Source organism: Brienomyrus brachyistius, chromosome 18, assembly GCF_023856365.1.
Source record: "Brienomyrus brachyistius isolate T26 chromosome 18, BBRACH_0.4, whole genome shotgun sequence".
Taxonomy (NCBI): Eukaryota; Metazoa; Chordata; class Actinopteri; order Osteoglossiformes; family Mormyridae; genus Brienomyrus; species Brienomyrus brachyistius.
This window is the reverse complement of record NC_064550.1, coordinates 733291-745426: the sequence shown is the minus strand read 5'-3', so window position 1 is coordinate 745426 and position 12136 is coordinate 733291. Positions and strand designations below refer to the sequence as shown.

Below are 12136 nucleotides of genomic sequence, written 5' to 3'. Positions count from 1 at the left end.
AATCTCCCCTGCGTGCCTTAGGTCTGCCCCGGGGCCTCCAACTCATGAGAGAAACCACTGTTAAAAATGCATATGTTTATTTTGACAAGATAATTAAATGGCACACAACCAAATTCAGTTTTTGCTTTTTTTAATCTCTCAAATAAGTTAAAACTATAAAGTAGCTTTAAAAGGCTAAACCACAAAACATTATCCAAAAGGTTCATGTGCGTCTCTGCATTTACAGTCCAGTACGAAACGAAAAAGGAGCAGGTTTTGTAACTACAAACAGGAATAAAGGGCATCAATTCAAATATCAGGGAAGAAAGAAGAACACCTCCGGCTAACCTATGCATCGTTAGATCCAGGTGGCATTACAAAATACTTTATTCAGATAGCTTGAAGACTTTAGCTACATTAGGTCCGGCACAGATATCCCCCTGGTTTAAGTGAACAGGTGCTGGGATTTGACAGTCTGTGTGGTATTTGGGGGGGCTGATAGCACGCTGAGCTTCACGTCTTCACTTGCATGGTGTCCCAATCGTGGGGGGAGGGGGAGGAACGGGGACTGCCAGAGCTGGAACAGATCTACTGGTCAGGCCGGGCCATGCCAGGTCAAAGGGGCCCCATCATGGGCTGAGCTGGGGTCCGCATCATGGGGGGGCAGGCATTATCTGCATAGGGCCACCCAAGGTGTGGGCGTATGCTGGGAGCTGTGGAATGAAAGACACAGAGAGGGTTTTTACCACGATTAAGCCACAACCAGAACAGCCTGTCTGAAACAAAGTGATTAATGTGCCCCGATCCGATTCTCACACCGTTACAAAACACACCATTTCCTTTGAAACTCTGCCACTCAGGTGATCTATTAACAGATTAATCAGCTCTGAGGGACACTAAACCTGCACGGTGTCACCTACAGGTGTGACTGTGTGTCCTGCAGTGAATCAGTATCCCATCCAGGGTGTACCCCTGTCTTGTGCAGTGCGTTGCCTGGGATAGGCTGCAGGGTCCACCCACAACGCAGACCAGGGGTGCGTTTCCCCAAAGCATAGTTGCTAACTATGTTAGCAACTCCCACAGCTGGAACCATGCAACTGAATGGGTTCAACCATGTAAGTTGTCAATAGAAGCTTTTATGAAACACACCTCAGGATAACTATTTAAAACAAAGGTAGGCAACCCTGATCCTGGATTGTCTGTATCCAGCAGGTTTTCCCATCCTACCTGGTCTCTGGTGAACCACACCAGACCTCAGACAGATAGTAACTCATCAGGTAAGATGGAAAACCTTCTGGATGCCGGCACTCCGGGATCAGACGTACCTATCCCCAATTTAGAAGATGGATGCTCCACCTGCAGAAACTCTACATTCCTCATAACCGAGACAAAACCAGCCCTTGCACTACACTGTTGTGTATAAGTAGCTACAAAATCAAACACAGCAGATCCCTGCAGACCAGCGGGCTACTCCATAAAGCAGGACTTCTTCATTAGCCAGATGATAATCTAAGGGTTATCCCAGGATGTGGTGGCCCACCTGTAATGATACGAGAAATGATCCTTTGTCTTCTGTTTACACTGACTGGATCTTTAAGGATCAGAACACTGTCCTGGCTTTATGATTTGAAGCCACTCAATCACTTAGACATTTCAAAGACAATGATACCGCAAAGTAGGCAAAGCAAATTGTGTTTACTCACTGATATTTAGAGGAGGGCTCCACCCGGAGGCGCCGCACCGGGGAACGGTGTGGCTGGGATCTTCCGTCGCTGGAAGGCAGCAGCTGGGGGAAAACAAGATATTCACGCATCAGACACAAAGAAACCGCTACCAAAACACACTGCTGAAAACCATAATGATGGGGGTAGCGTGCGGCTCAGCCTCTGTGCCTGTAAACAGAAGGTTGCTGGTTTGAGCCCAGCTTTGGCGGAACAGTCATGCTCTGAATCAAACCGATGTTGTAAGTGCGGCCGTGGATCCTACCTTGTAGCCTGACATGCACGTCCCAAGAAATGTAACTAGACGTTGCAGCGATACAGAACGCAAAAACTGTCACTTGTCTGTTTGGTGGCATTCATTTTTTTTTTTATGGGAGCAAAAAAAAGCATATTCACCCACCCCAGGCATCGTAGCGACAGGTCTGAAACATGTTTATTTACCTCCAGTAAGTTTATTTATTCTTTACAAGACTAAAAAAAGTAAGAAGCAGGCTAGACATTAACTTGAGAGGGGAAAATGCATGAAAGTGACTTTGTGGCGGCTCAACGTTTTTCCAAGTTTGTCGCAGGGACCGTTGGAGAGGCACAAATATAACTAAGACACCATAAATGGATATTTTGTCAAACGTTTTTTTTTTTTTTTCTTGTTTCAATTGCGTGATTCAACATTTGAACATATTGCAGGGTTGGAAGACAATGAATACGACATCCAAAACTACGTATCACCTAGTGTTTTGACAGAGTGACAGAGACACACCAGCGCAGTATAAAAAGCTTGCAATGGCTTAGGCCACCTGCATAGGTTTGACGCAGACATATAAATCAACCCTTAACCCCCAGCCACCATTGCAGGTGGCTGGCCTCCACTGCCAAGTTTGTTCTCACCTACATATACTGTAGATCTGTGTCACAGATAGCAAGACGGGGTAGGCAAAAAGAGAATTTCCCTACAGAGATCAATAAAGTGTCATTAATGTTGTTATTGTGCAATGACAACTTCATTCAAAGCAGATGTGTTGCTTCATGTAAACATTCTGCTTACCTGTTTTATCTATTAGGCTCTGTGCTTGCTCCTTCATCCATTTCCGCTAATAATTGATTTCTCTGTGCTTTCGACCACTACAATGCATTGTCCGCACGGAAGGCTGTCAAAAGGACATTTTAAACAGCATTAAAATTAGAAGTAAAAAAAAAAACGAGCCAGGCAGCACTGTGCCATCGAACCGACCGTCTTGTGGTTGATTCTTCTTCGAAATAAAATAAATCTAACCGCATATTTGCACGCATCTATCTTGCCGATATGGCTGAGGATGGGTGGTCGTACAGAATCATGTGTCAGGTACGTACCGCGGTAGTAATCGCAATAAAACCTGAAATAATTATCGCAGAAGACATGAGTCAATAACGCACGCAAAACGACTCCCCACATAAACACATGGAAGCATGCAAACTATGTATTTGTATATCATATAAATAATATATGAATATTCTGGATTTCTTACATGCTATAACGTTTATGATTCATTTACAGGATGCATAACATTAACGGGGTACTCAAACAACTCTCGCAGCTGTTTCTCGAGTAATAAAAGACCCCCTGACCCGCCACCAGTACAAAAACACAAAATAAGCAGTTCCCCAATTTCTAAAATTAGACTAATAAGACTGACATCACACTGATCCAGCCTAGGAGAGAACAGCCATTAAGAGAACCAGGGCACTCACTTCGGCATGTTTACTAAATAATTTTAAATTCCTTTGGCTTGGGAACCGCAAGGCGCTGCACCGCAGTCGGAAGTGATGACACCGCTTACTCGCTTAACTGCAGCGCCTCCTCAATCGGGGGGGGGGGGGGGGGAACTACATGACGCAATGTAAACCGATAATTAAATGCAACATTAATTTACTTTTTAATTTAATTTACCCATTCCGACTTTAGCATTAACGAGTTGCCGTTAACAAACTATGATAACACCTCGAAATGCGCTTCTTCGGTAGCGTGAACGCTGACATATGGCACGCGCACCCTTTGACGTCACGCTGCGCAGAGGGCTCTGCCCACCACCGCTCCAGCCCCTCGCGCTCCCCGGTGCTTCCGGCACTCTCGTGTTTACGCACGTCACCGCCGCGCCCATGCGCACTGGGCTTGTTGTCGGCTCGCTTGTTATGCCTGGTTGAGGCCTCGGACTAAATTAGTAGAAAACCCCCCGTCTCCGCCCCGGGACACCCGCCATGGAGGGCATGGATATGGACCTGGACCCGGAGTTCATGCAGAAGTTCAGCTGTATGGGCACCACCGACAAAGACGTGCTTATATCCGAGTTCCAGAGGCTGCTCGGCTTCCAGCTGAACCCCGCGGGCTGCGCCTTCTTCCTGGACATGACTAACTGGTGAGCCCGGGGATATGAGGCCTAGCCGCTGCGCTAACCCCGGCTTAGCCCACCTCAGAGAGTAAAGCGTCGTTTGTGAGCCTTATAATTATAAATAAACGCCCCTTGGATTCCGCTTCTTTCCCTGTGTATGGAGGCTCCGTGTATTGTGGTAAGGTTGTGCCGGCGCCTCGGTGGTCGGTGTCGGGCGCTTGGCCTGTGCCAAGTCCAGAACGCCTGCCGTGAAGCAGCAGTCTAGCGACAGTGAGTGCGGCATACGGAGGGCTAGATGGGTTGATGTAGAGGGACAGGCTGCACGTCCAGCTCTGGGGGTGCTCCATTTAATGGGAGGTCATGGTAGAGTCGGACTCGCTGTTAACCCGGTCCGGTTACCTCTTCCACTCGGGCTGGCTTTCCTTCACCGAGTTGGGGGTTGCTGACTTGACCGTGTAACTGTATGGGTCAGGGAGCCCTAGTCTGCATGAGCCGACCTCCGGTGATACCACTTGGATAGGATGTTTTCCCCGCTGTGTGAACGCTTTCCAAGCTCCAGTCCGTGTGGCAGTCCCTGTGCGGCTGTCGGAGGTGCAGCTGGACGGTGCTGAGTGGCTGCAGGTGCTTCATGTGGGTCTTCTGCATAGACATGTACCTGTACGATGAACCTGACCTGCATAAATGACGCGTTTTCCCCGTCGGGTCCGTTAATTCTATAAACTGGGTTATGCCTCTGCCAAAGGCTCGAACCTTAACCATAGTATAAAATCACAGTGTAGGGTGCTTAGTGTTCCGACCGACAGTTTACGCCAGCAGCAACCCGATTCTCTGTCCCATCGTCATGTTTCCAGGGCTGCGAGATGGCTGTAAGGGACACTGGATTTAAGTTTGCGATTTTCGGTGCATTGGGCAAGTTGCTGGGAAAGGATGAGCCCGCATGCTCACGTTGCAGAAAGATTAACGCGATCGGTACCTTTGGACAGTTTTGTTTGCAGAAAACAGACCAGTTGGTCCGGGGACAGGCTGGGAGGTGTTTGATATCAAAATGTGCTGACACACCGACTCTCATTGTCACACGCTAAACCACTTATTTGAAGTTTTTGGTTCATTCTTGAGTGGTCACCCTGCTGTAGTACTTTATCACCTTATTCTGGGAATCGAGCACAGATGCCATGCAGGGAGCAATAGGCGATACTCTCCTCATGGTTCTGTCCCCGATTGACCGGTCTATTCCCTCCTTGTACACACTGCAGAGGCACAGGTTTTATTGCCATGGTTTATTGAGAGATACTGTCTGCAGTGTCCTGGAGCACTTTCTCAGGAATAGTGAGATCCTCTGGGGAATGCCCTCCACTCTCGTTGAAATTATTACATACAAGAAGTGCTGCAGTAAAGGGTGTGGCTGCTTATATCAGTGCCAGCAAGCTTCCAGTGATATCTCCAGCATTAGAGCCCTTTGAAGGGCGTTTCCTGTATGACTCCTCTCCCGAAACAGAGAACGTGACCAAGCCTCCGTAAAGTGGTGTGTTTTTTTTTTTTTTTCTTTCCAGATTTAAGGCCTAGTAACAGAGGCTTCTGATTGATGACTCGAAGATGTTTACCGGCAGCCACCATGAACTGGGCACCTGTACCTGCTGAGGAAGCTTGGAATCCCTTGATAATGTTCATTTCGAAAATCCGTACAAATGACCGTTTTCACTCCTGTGGCAGGAACCTGCAGGCTGCTATTGGGGCGTACTACGACTTTGAGAGCCCCAACATAAACGCGCCGTCCATGTCGTTTGTGGAGGACGTGACGATCGGCGAGGGGGAGTCCGTCCCCCCCGACACACCATTCACAAAGACCTGGAGGATACAGAACACAGGTGTGTGCGGCCTCCCAGTCTTTGAGCGGCTGGCTGTTCCCACTAGCTGACCGGATCTGTAACAGCTGTAACCCCCGGTTAAGGGCTATCGGCACCTGTGAGTCTGCTTACTGTTCAGAACGATGGTGTATGAAGAAAAGCTTGCCGAGAACTTCTGTGGCCCGGACATTAACATCATCACGCAGATTGACAGATGACATTAATCTGTTTATCTGTACACTGTATCTGTCACTCTTTTGTTTATTGGAGCATTATGTTCTTATTGCCAGAAACAGGTCTGCAAAAACAGGTTACAGGGATTAAATGAACTTTTAGGCTGTGATTAGTTAGTGACATGTGACTGCAGTGGACCAGTCAGCTTTCAGTCCTTATAATGGGGCCTCTGAAGGATGTTGTAACAGCACCACTCAGTTACACGTATAAACGAGCCTATGTGGTCATCGCTCGGTAAATTACAGATAATGACTGGGAGGGGAATCCTGCTGTGTGATTTCCGGCTTCTGATGTCAGGTTCCATGTAGGTGCCTGGATTCAGGAGTTCAGGCCCTGCGCACCTGATATACCCCCTTGCCCGTTAAAGGTCCTTTCTCTCTCTCTCTCTCTCTCTCTCTCTCTCTCTCTCTCTGCTTCACAGGGGCAGAGTCCTGGCCCCCAGGGGTGTGTCTGAAGTATGTGGGCGGGGACCAGTTTGGTCACGTCAACATGGTATTGGTTCGCTCGCTGGAGCCGCAGGAGGTGTCCGACGTCAGCGTGCAGATGCGCAGCCCGGCTGCCCCCGGCATGTACCAGGGCCAGTGGAGGATGTGCACAGCCACTGGACTCTTCTATGGGGGTATGCAGGCCGAGACACTGCAGCTCCCGCCTCCTCTGTCCACTTCCTGTGGGCTCATTTTTGCTAGGAAATAACTTGCAAAGTCATATATGTCCCCAGAAAGTTTCTCAGTTATGGCAGCAGCCTTGAAATGTATCCGTTAAGCCTTTTCCGGGCTTAAGACCATTTCATATTTGACTTTTACACATGCAGTTTCGGTTATGGACAAGGGTAAATGACATACGTTTTGTCATCAGGGTTTGGCTGCAGACAGCTGCGGTGGGTGTGCTTGTAGGCCAGGTATTATGTCTAGTGGAAACCTTGCGCATCCACCACCCATGGTAATTGTTTAGGCATTTCCAGTAGGTGGCAGCGTGGACTTTCACAGATCAGTGGTTAATGATGAAAGAGGAGAGGAAGAACAGCTGTTGTTCTTCTAACAGTTATGGTGAGCAACTGTATGAGGAGGGTTGGAGGTACCTGCATATCTAATTTTTCATAGTGTCCAGACATTGTATCCAGGTATACAGTATTTTAAAAAGCAACACTATTTTGGCATTTTGAAATATCGGCAGTAAAATTCGCCAAGTGGGGAGGGGGAGGCTGATTTTGTTGTAAGGTTTTCAATTTACCGGGGAATGCATTGTTTCTGTAATATCTGTTTCACTACACTGCGTGTGTTTGTGTTTGTACATCTGCCCTCTCCTGGTCTGGTGGAATATCCCTGCCGGATGCATGTATCGACCGCGACCGTCCGCATCCCCAGCCCGAAAGCGCACAGGGAAAAGTGAAGTATGAACTAAGGTTTAAGGAAGCTGCGGTCAGTAGAGCTGTACACGATACGGTCCGGCGGCTGGCGGTCCATGCGTTAGGCTTAGTGAAACGATGGGATACTGGGATGTAGTGTGGGAACGTGGACTGGACGCGGCAGCATGTTCCGTGCGGCGTGCGTTAACCTCCCCCGCAGCCCACACTCCCTATTAAGCCCCTCCACCCCGGCTCTGTGCACAGACGTGATCTGGGTGATCCTCAGCGTGGAGGTGGGCGGTCTACTCGGCGTCACGCAGCAGCTGTCCTCCTTCGAGACGGAATTCAACACCCAGCCCCACCGCAACGTCGAGGGTAACTTCAACCCTTTCGCCTCGCCACAGAGGAACAAGGGCAGCGGGAGCCCCAGCGGTCCCTGGGACGGCCACTCGGACGGCATCCAGCAGGACCAAAATGGACTGTCACACACCTCTGTAAATATAACACCAAACAGTCTCCAAAACAACCTGTCAGTGGTGACATACAGTCAGGTGAGTGAGCGGAGGGCCTTCGTGGCCCCACTGGTTACTATGTTTCCATGGGGGCTGCCATGTGAGCGCACTAAAGGCTCATGGGAAAGGAAGGGTTATGAACCATGTTACAGTGCGGGAATGCAGGCTCATTACATATAGGGAGCGTATTGACTTGCTGCATGGAAATCACCCCCACCCCCAATCCCATCCAAGTCTGTATTGAACAAGGGTTCGGTTACAAGTGATTTGCGGTTGGAGGTTATCAGGCTAATTTGCTTTTTATTTATTTTTTACACAGACACAGATGATTGTGCAGTAATTTGGGGTAGTGATTAGCCTAAAGGCCTTTCTGCTGTTGAGTAACAGGAAGTGTGCTGTCTGCCTTTTCCCGGCCACGGCCTGGCACTGCCAGTCGGGGCCCTTGATTTGCTGGCGAAAGTGAGGTTGGATATTGGTACTGGTCCCCACCCGCCTTGCTGGGGCTGACAGGGGGTGGTGACCACCTTGCTCTTATCGACCCACATGCCGAACAGATGAGTGCAACCTGATAGGGCCCTGCCCAGCCATTTGGGGAGCTGGCTGCTGTCCCTCGGGGCCTTCGATAGCGTCTCCGGCATGGCGGAATGGCAGCAGGGCAGCGTTTAGCCTCTGCTTGCGCAGACTGGTCATTGCCAGGGCACGCTATCTTGGACACGGGGCATGTGTGGGAGTGTTTGGGGAAACAGTCATTCTAAACAAAGATTGGCCTTTTTTTCCTGTAAAAGAGTGATGGAGTTTTTTGGCACCCTGGCAAAGGTGCTGTTGATCAGGGTGTAACAAGAGCGCCATCCTGCAATCGGGCTTCAGGTGGGACCTCTCGCAGACTTCCTGTCACTCGGTATCACTGCAGACGTGTGAAGGACCTTCAGAGGACCCCGGATCCTACTGACTTCTTGCCTTCCCCCCCCTCTCTTCTGCAGGGTATCCACGGGCCCTACCCCTTTGGAGAGTCTTAAAAGCAGCCTCCAGCCACGGCTCAGCGGTGCTGCTTCCCGCCGCCCCGAGGGTGGTGGTGGTGGGGGGGAGGTTTGGGCCGGCTGGGAGCAGCTCCGAATTATTTCGTATGGACACTTGACAGATCCTGTTTCCTCTCCCTGATGATGATATAAATGAACAGTGAAGATAAGGGTGTGTGATCCCTGTATGCCCGGAGAATGCATGTGCGAATGCTAAATTAAGATCAGAGTGCTATGAGTCTTTTGCGGGGCATGGAGTACATACCGGATGTCCTTTTCTTTCCGTTGTATCCTCTGAGTCTGAGTTTTCGAGCACCGAGTAGAGTTTAGCGAGGAGCAATGAGCACCACTGTCCCCAAGCAGACGAAGCGGTCCTCAGCGGCTCTGTGGGCTGCTGTGTGACATCATACGCCGGTTCCCCGCTCTCCTCCTTTAGCGGTGTTTACTTTCTGGGGTGCTGTCTTCCCTGTTCCGCTGTAAAGGTTCTTCAGAGAAGGAAGGTCATATTTGTGCAGAGAGAAAGATCCCGGCCTTTCTGAGTCCTGCTGTCTTTGTGTATCTTCCGTCAAAGCTCTGCCTTGCACATCTAACACCAGGTGGTGCTGTAAGTGGATAAAAGAATGAGTTGGCACGCAACACCATCACTTACCAGCAGAGGGCGCTGCTCGACAAGTTACCCTGAGGCAGGTAGCCAAGCTGCCAGGTTGCTGACGTTCTGCTTCTGACCGAACCGATTCCCGCTTCTGTCCTCGGTCTGCGGCTTTTGGGGTGGCGTGTTCAGTTGCATTCGGCACACGCTTGTTGCGCGGCCGTCTCGGGTCGCTGGCGTGTTCCGGTCTCTGTGGGAGGGGCGTAGAGCCCCCTGGATCTTGGTTAAGCAACCCCCCCCCCGCCCCAGAAGCTGGAGCCCATGAGCGTTTTGTATAATATGGATTAAATGCTTTTAAGTTGGGGAAAAACACAGGCTATTCATCGTTATGTCAGTAATGTTTTCATGAGCCATTTTGGAGACACTATGGAACGACTTAATTTCCATAAGCTCTCTGTATGCTTCTCGATGGAAGAATAGACAGTCATGTAACATATTCAACTATTAATACTCTTCGATCAGACTATTAGCAGTAGTGTGTTTTTTTTTTTTTTTTTTTTTTTAGCTGCAGGGCAATTTTCTGGTCCCCTGAGCTTTGGTGCCGGCCGCTGGTAATGGTTCCCATCTGCACTGGCTGTCAGCTCCGAGTTCCAGCACGGCTGTAATCCACCATCCCTGTCAATCTGCTGTGTTTATACAATATCCTGCCCAAATGGCAGTCCCCCCCCCCCCCCCCCCCAATCCTGAAAAGTATACACTCACCGGTCTGCCTTCCTCTTCTCTCCTTTGCTCTGTTTGTTGACTGTCTGAATTTTTTAGGTTCCTTGATGGATGGTCTCTGTTTCGTTTTGTTTTTCTCCTCTGTGATTCGGGTGCATGTCGGACTGTGTGGGGCACTGGGATGAATGAATCCAGTCTGTGTAGAGTCCTATGATAGCACATCGAATGAAGAAACCTGAAAAATGGAATCCTTTTACTTGTATGTATAAATGAACATTTGTATGATTAAATTAACACTGAAAAGAGAATGTTCACCTTTGGCTTTCTCTCTCTCTCTCTCTCTCACACACACACAGTAAGTATCATTACACTCATTGGGTGGGGGGTGAGGTGTTCAACTGTGACATCACTGTGCTGACTCTAGGATTTGAACCTGCAACCATCCATGGAGCCTCAGATGTTGATGCAGATGTTCCTGTGTGCCCTCAGCTATCCAAGCGCACCATCCTCTGCTTTGATAACTTCACCAGACAGCGTTTAGCTAGATTTTTGTAGGATGAGAACCTGTTTTCTGTCTTGCTGTCCCCCCTCCATTACAAGATGGCGGTATTTGCGTCAAATAAGGAAAAACTTGCGTCAAATAAGGATAAACTTAACGTTGGGCGGCTTCGTTAAACATTTCTGTGGCTGTCAAAGACATGAAGGTCGACTGGCTTGGAAATGATCACTTTGTTATAGATTTGAAGCATTAAATGTTGTGTTTTATGGACCCTGAGCAGTTTGGGGTTCATTCCTGCAAGACAAACTTCCCTGTGCTTTCCTGGAAGTCTGAAAATAGTAAACAGGATTTATAGAGGAAAACCAGGGCTAAAGAATTAAAATGAATAATTAGCAGACAGTTAGACGAGGGGCTGGTTCAATCACTTCCTTGGCTTGGGAGACTGGCCTGCTGCAGACAATCACTTGTAGGGTACCTTTGGAAATGGCTTCTCACACTTTGTTATACTGCAATCTGCAGCCCAGCAGGGCGATTTTGTTTGGTGCCCTTTTTGTAAACTCAGGATGTAACCAAAACCGGCCCATAAGCAGGAAGTAAAAGGCAGGATGGTGGCAGATGGCTGTGCGGATATGGTTGGTTATGGTGCCTGTTGGTTTAGCATCAGTTTTCAGGTTCCGGGCTCTTAAGGAAAGTGCAGTTTTCTCTGGAAAAGGCCCTGAAGTCAAAGACGGTTGGTAACAAGGAACAATGCAGTGCAATGCGAAGGATTACTGTGCTGTTAGGGCACATTTGCTCTTAGTGAACCGGTATGCCCTACAAGACTTGTGACAGAATGACCAGTGATGTGGTCGGAGACACATTCCCTACTCGGTTCTGTGCTCACATTTTACCGTGGCCTTAAATTCGCATTAAGCCTTACTGCTACTTATTTGTTCAGAGAAACAGCTTCACTCCCTTAGACATACAAGACGAAATATGCTCTCTAATTAAAATACGTGAATAACGTCCTTCCATTGCTGAAGCAAATTATGCGGGATAATTAAAGGGAAAAAATATTAATAAACCTTTGATAGTTTGCTGGTTTGAGAAATACTTCAATGATATTTGGTTTTTGAACCTCAATTGGAATACATATATTTTAGAATCAAAACGTATGCAGTTAAAATGATATTCAGGCTTAACATAATTTTCTGCAGTACTTCTCCCAGTTCTCGCTTTTATTTTGGCGAGAAATGAGAAATATATTTAAATCGTTTAATCGTTTTATTACTTTGCAGCCTCTTATCATAGTGCCGACAGCGCTTTATGTACCTT

The 12136-nt window shown here is 48.4% G+C and overlaps 1 protein-coding gene and 1 long non-coding RNA gene across 4 annotated transcripts; one reads left to right on the top strand and one right to left on the bottom strand.

Annotated features, from left to right (window-relative positions):
- Window positions 1-60: 60 nt before the first annotated feature.
- LOC125713032 (uncharacterized) lies at window positions 61-3717 on the bottom strand. Its single transcript, XR_007383445.1, has 4 exons — window positions 3426-3717; window positions 2743-2845; window positions 1683-1765; window positions 61-692 (listed from the first exon to the last, which is right to left on the bottom strand). It is a non-coding gene; the product is annotated as an uncharacterized LOC125713032 (long non-coding RNA).
- Window positions 3718-3756: 39 nt separating this feature from the next.
- On the top strand, window positions 3757-10631 carry LOC125713024 (protein ILRUN). 3 transcript variants are annotated; one of them, XM_048983798.1, is made up of 5 exons: window positions 3761-4090; window positions 5774-5928; window positions 6563-6760; window positions 7751-8037; window positions 8979-10631. In XM_048983798.1, exons 1-5 carry the CDS (start codon window positions 3933-3935, stop codon window positions 9012-9014), a joined length of 834 nt encoding a protein of 277 aa, XP_048839755.1. In that variant the 5' UTR covers window positions 3761-3932; the 3' UTR covers window positions 9015-10631. The 3 variants fall into 3 exon arrangements, with proteins under 3 accessions (XP_048839753.1, XP_048839755.1, XP_048839754.1); XM_048983796.1 differs by having other exon boundaries at window positions 3757-4090; window positions 7751-10631; XM_048983797.1 differs by having other exon boundaries at window positions 3951-4090; window positions 5614-5928; window positions 7751-10631.
- The last annotated feature ends 1505 nt before the right edge of the window (window positions 10632-12136 follow it).

Excerpts from the sequence above, each read along its gene's own strand:
- LOC125713024 (XM_048983796.1), top strand. The coding sequence starts at position 3,933 with ATGGAGGGCATGGATATGGACCTGGACCCGGAGTTCATGCAGAAGTTC. Across the intron at positions 4,091-5,773 it reads TTCCTGGACATGACTAACTG|GAACCTGCAGGCTGCTATTG; the intron begins GTGAGCCCGGGG and ends CTCCTGTGGCAG. Across the intron at positions 6,761-7,750 it reads CACTGGACTCTTCTATGGGG|ACGTGATCTGGGTGATCCTC; the intron begins GTATGCAGGCCG and ends CTCTGTGCACAG.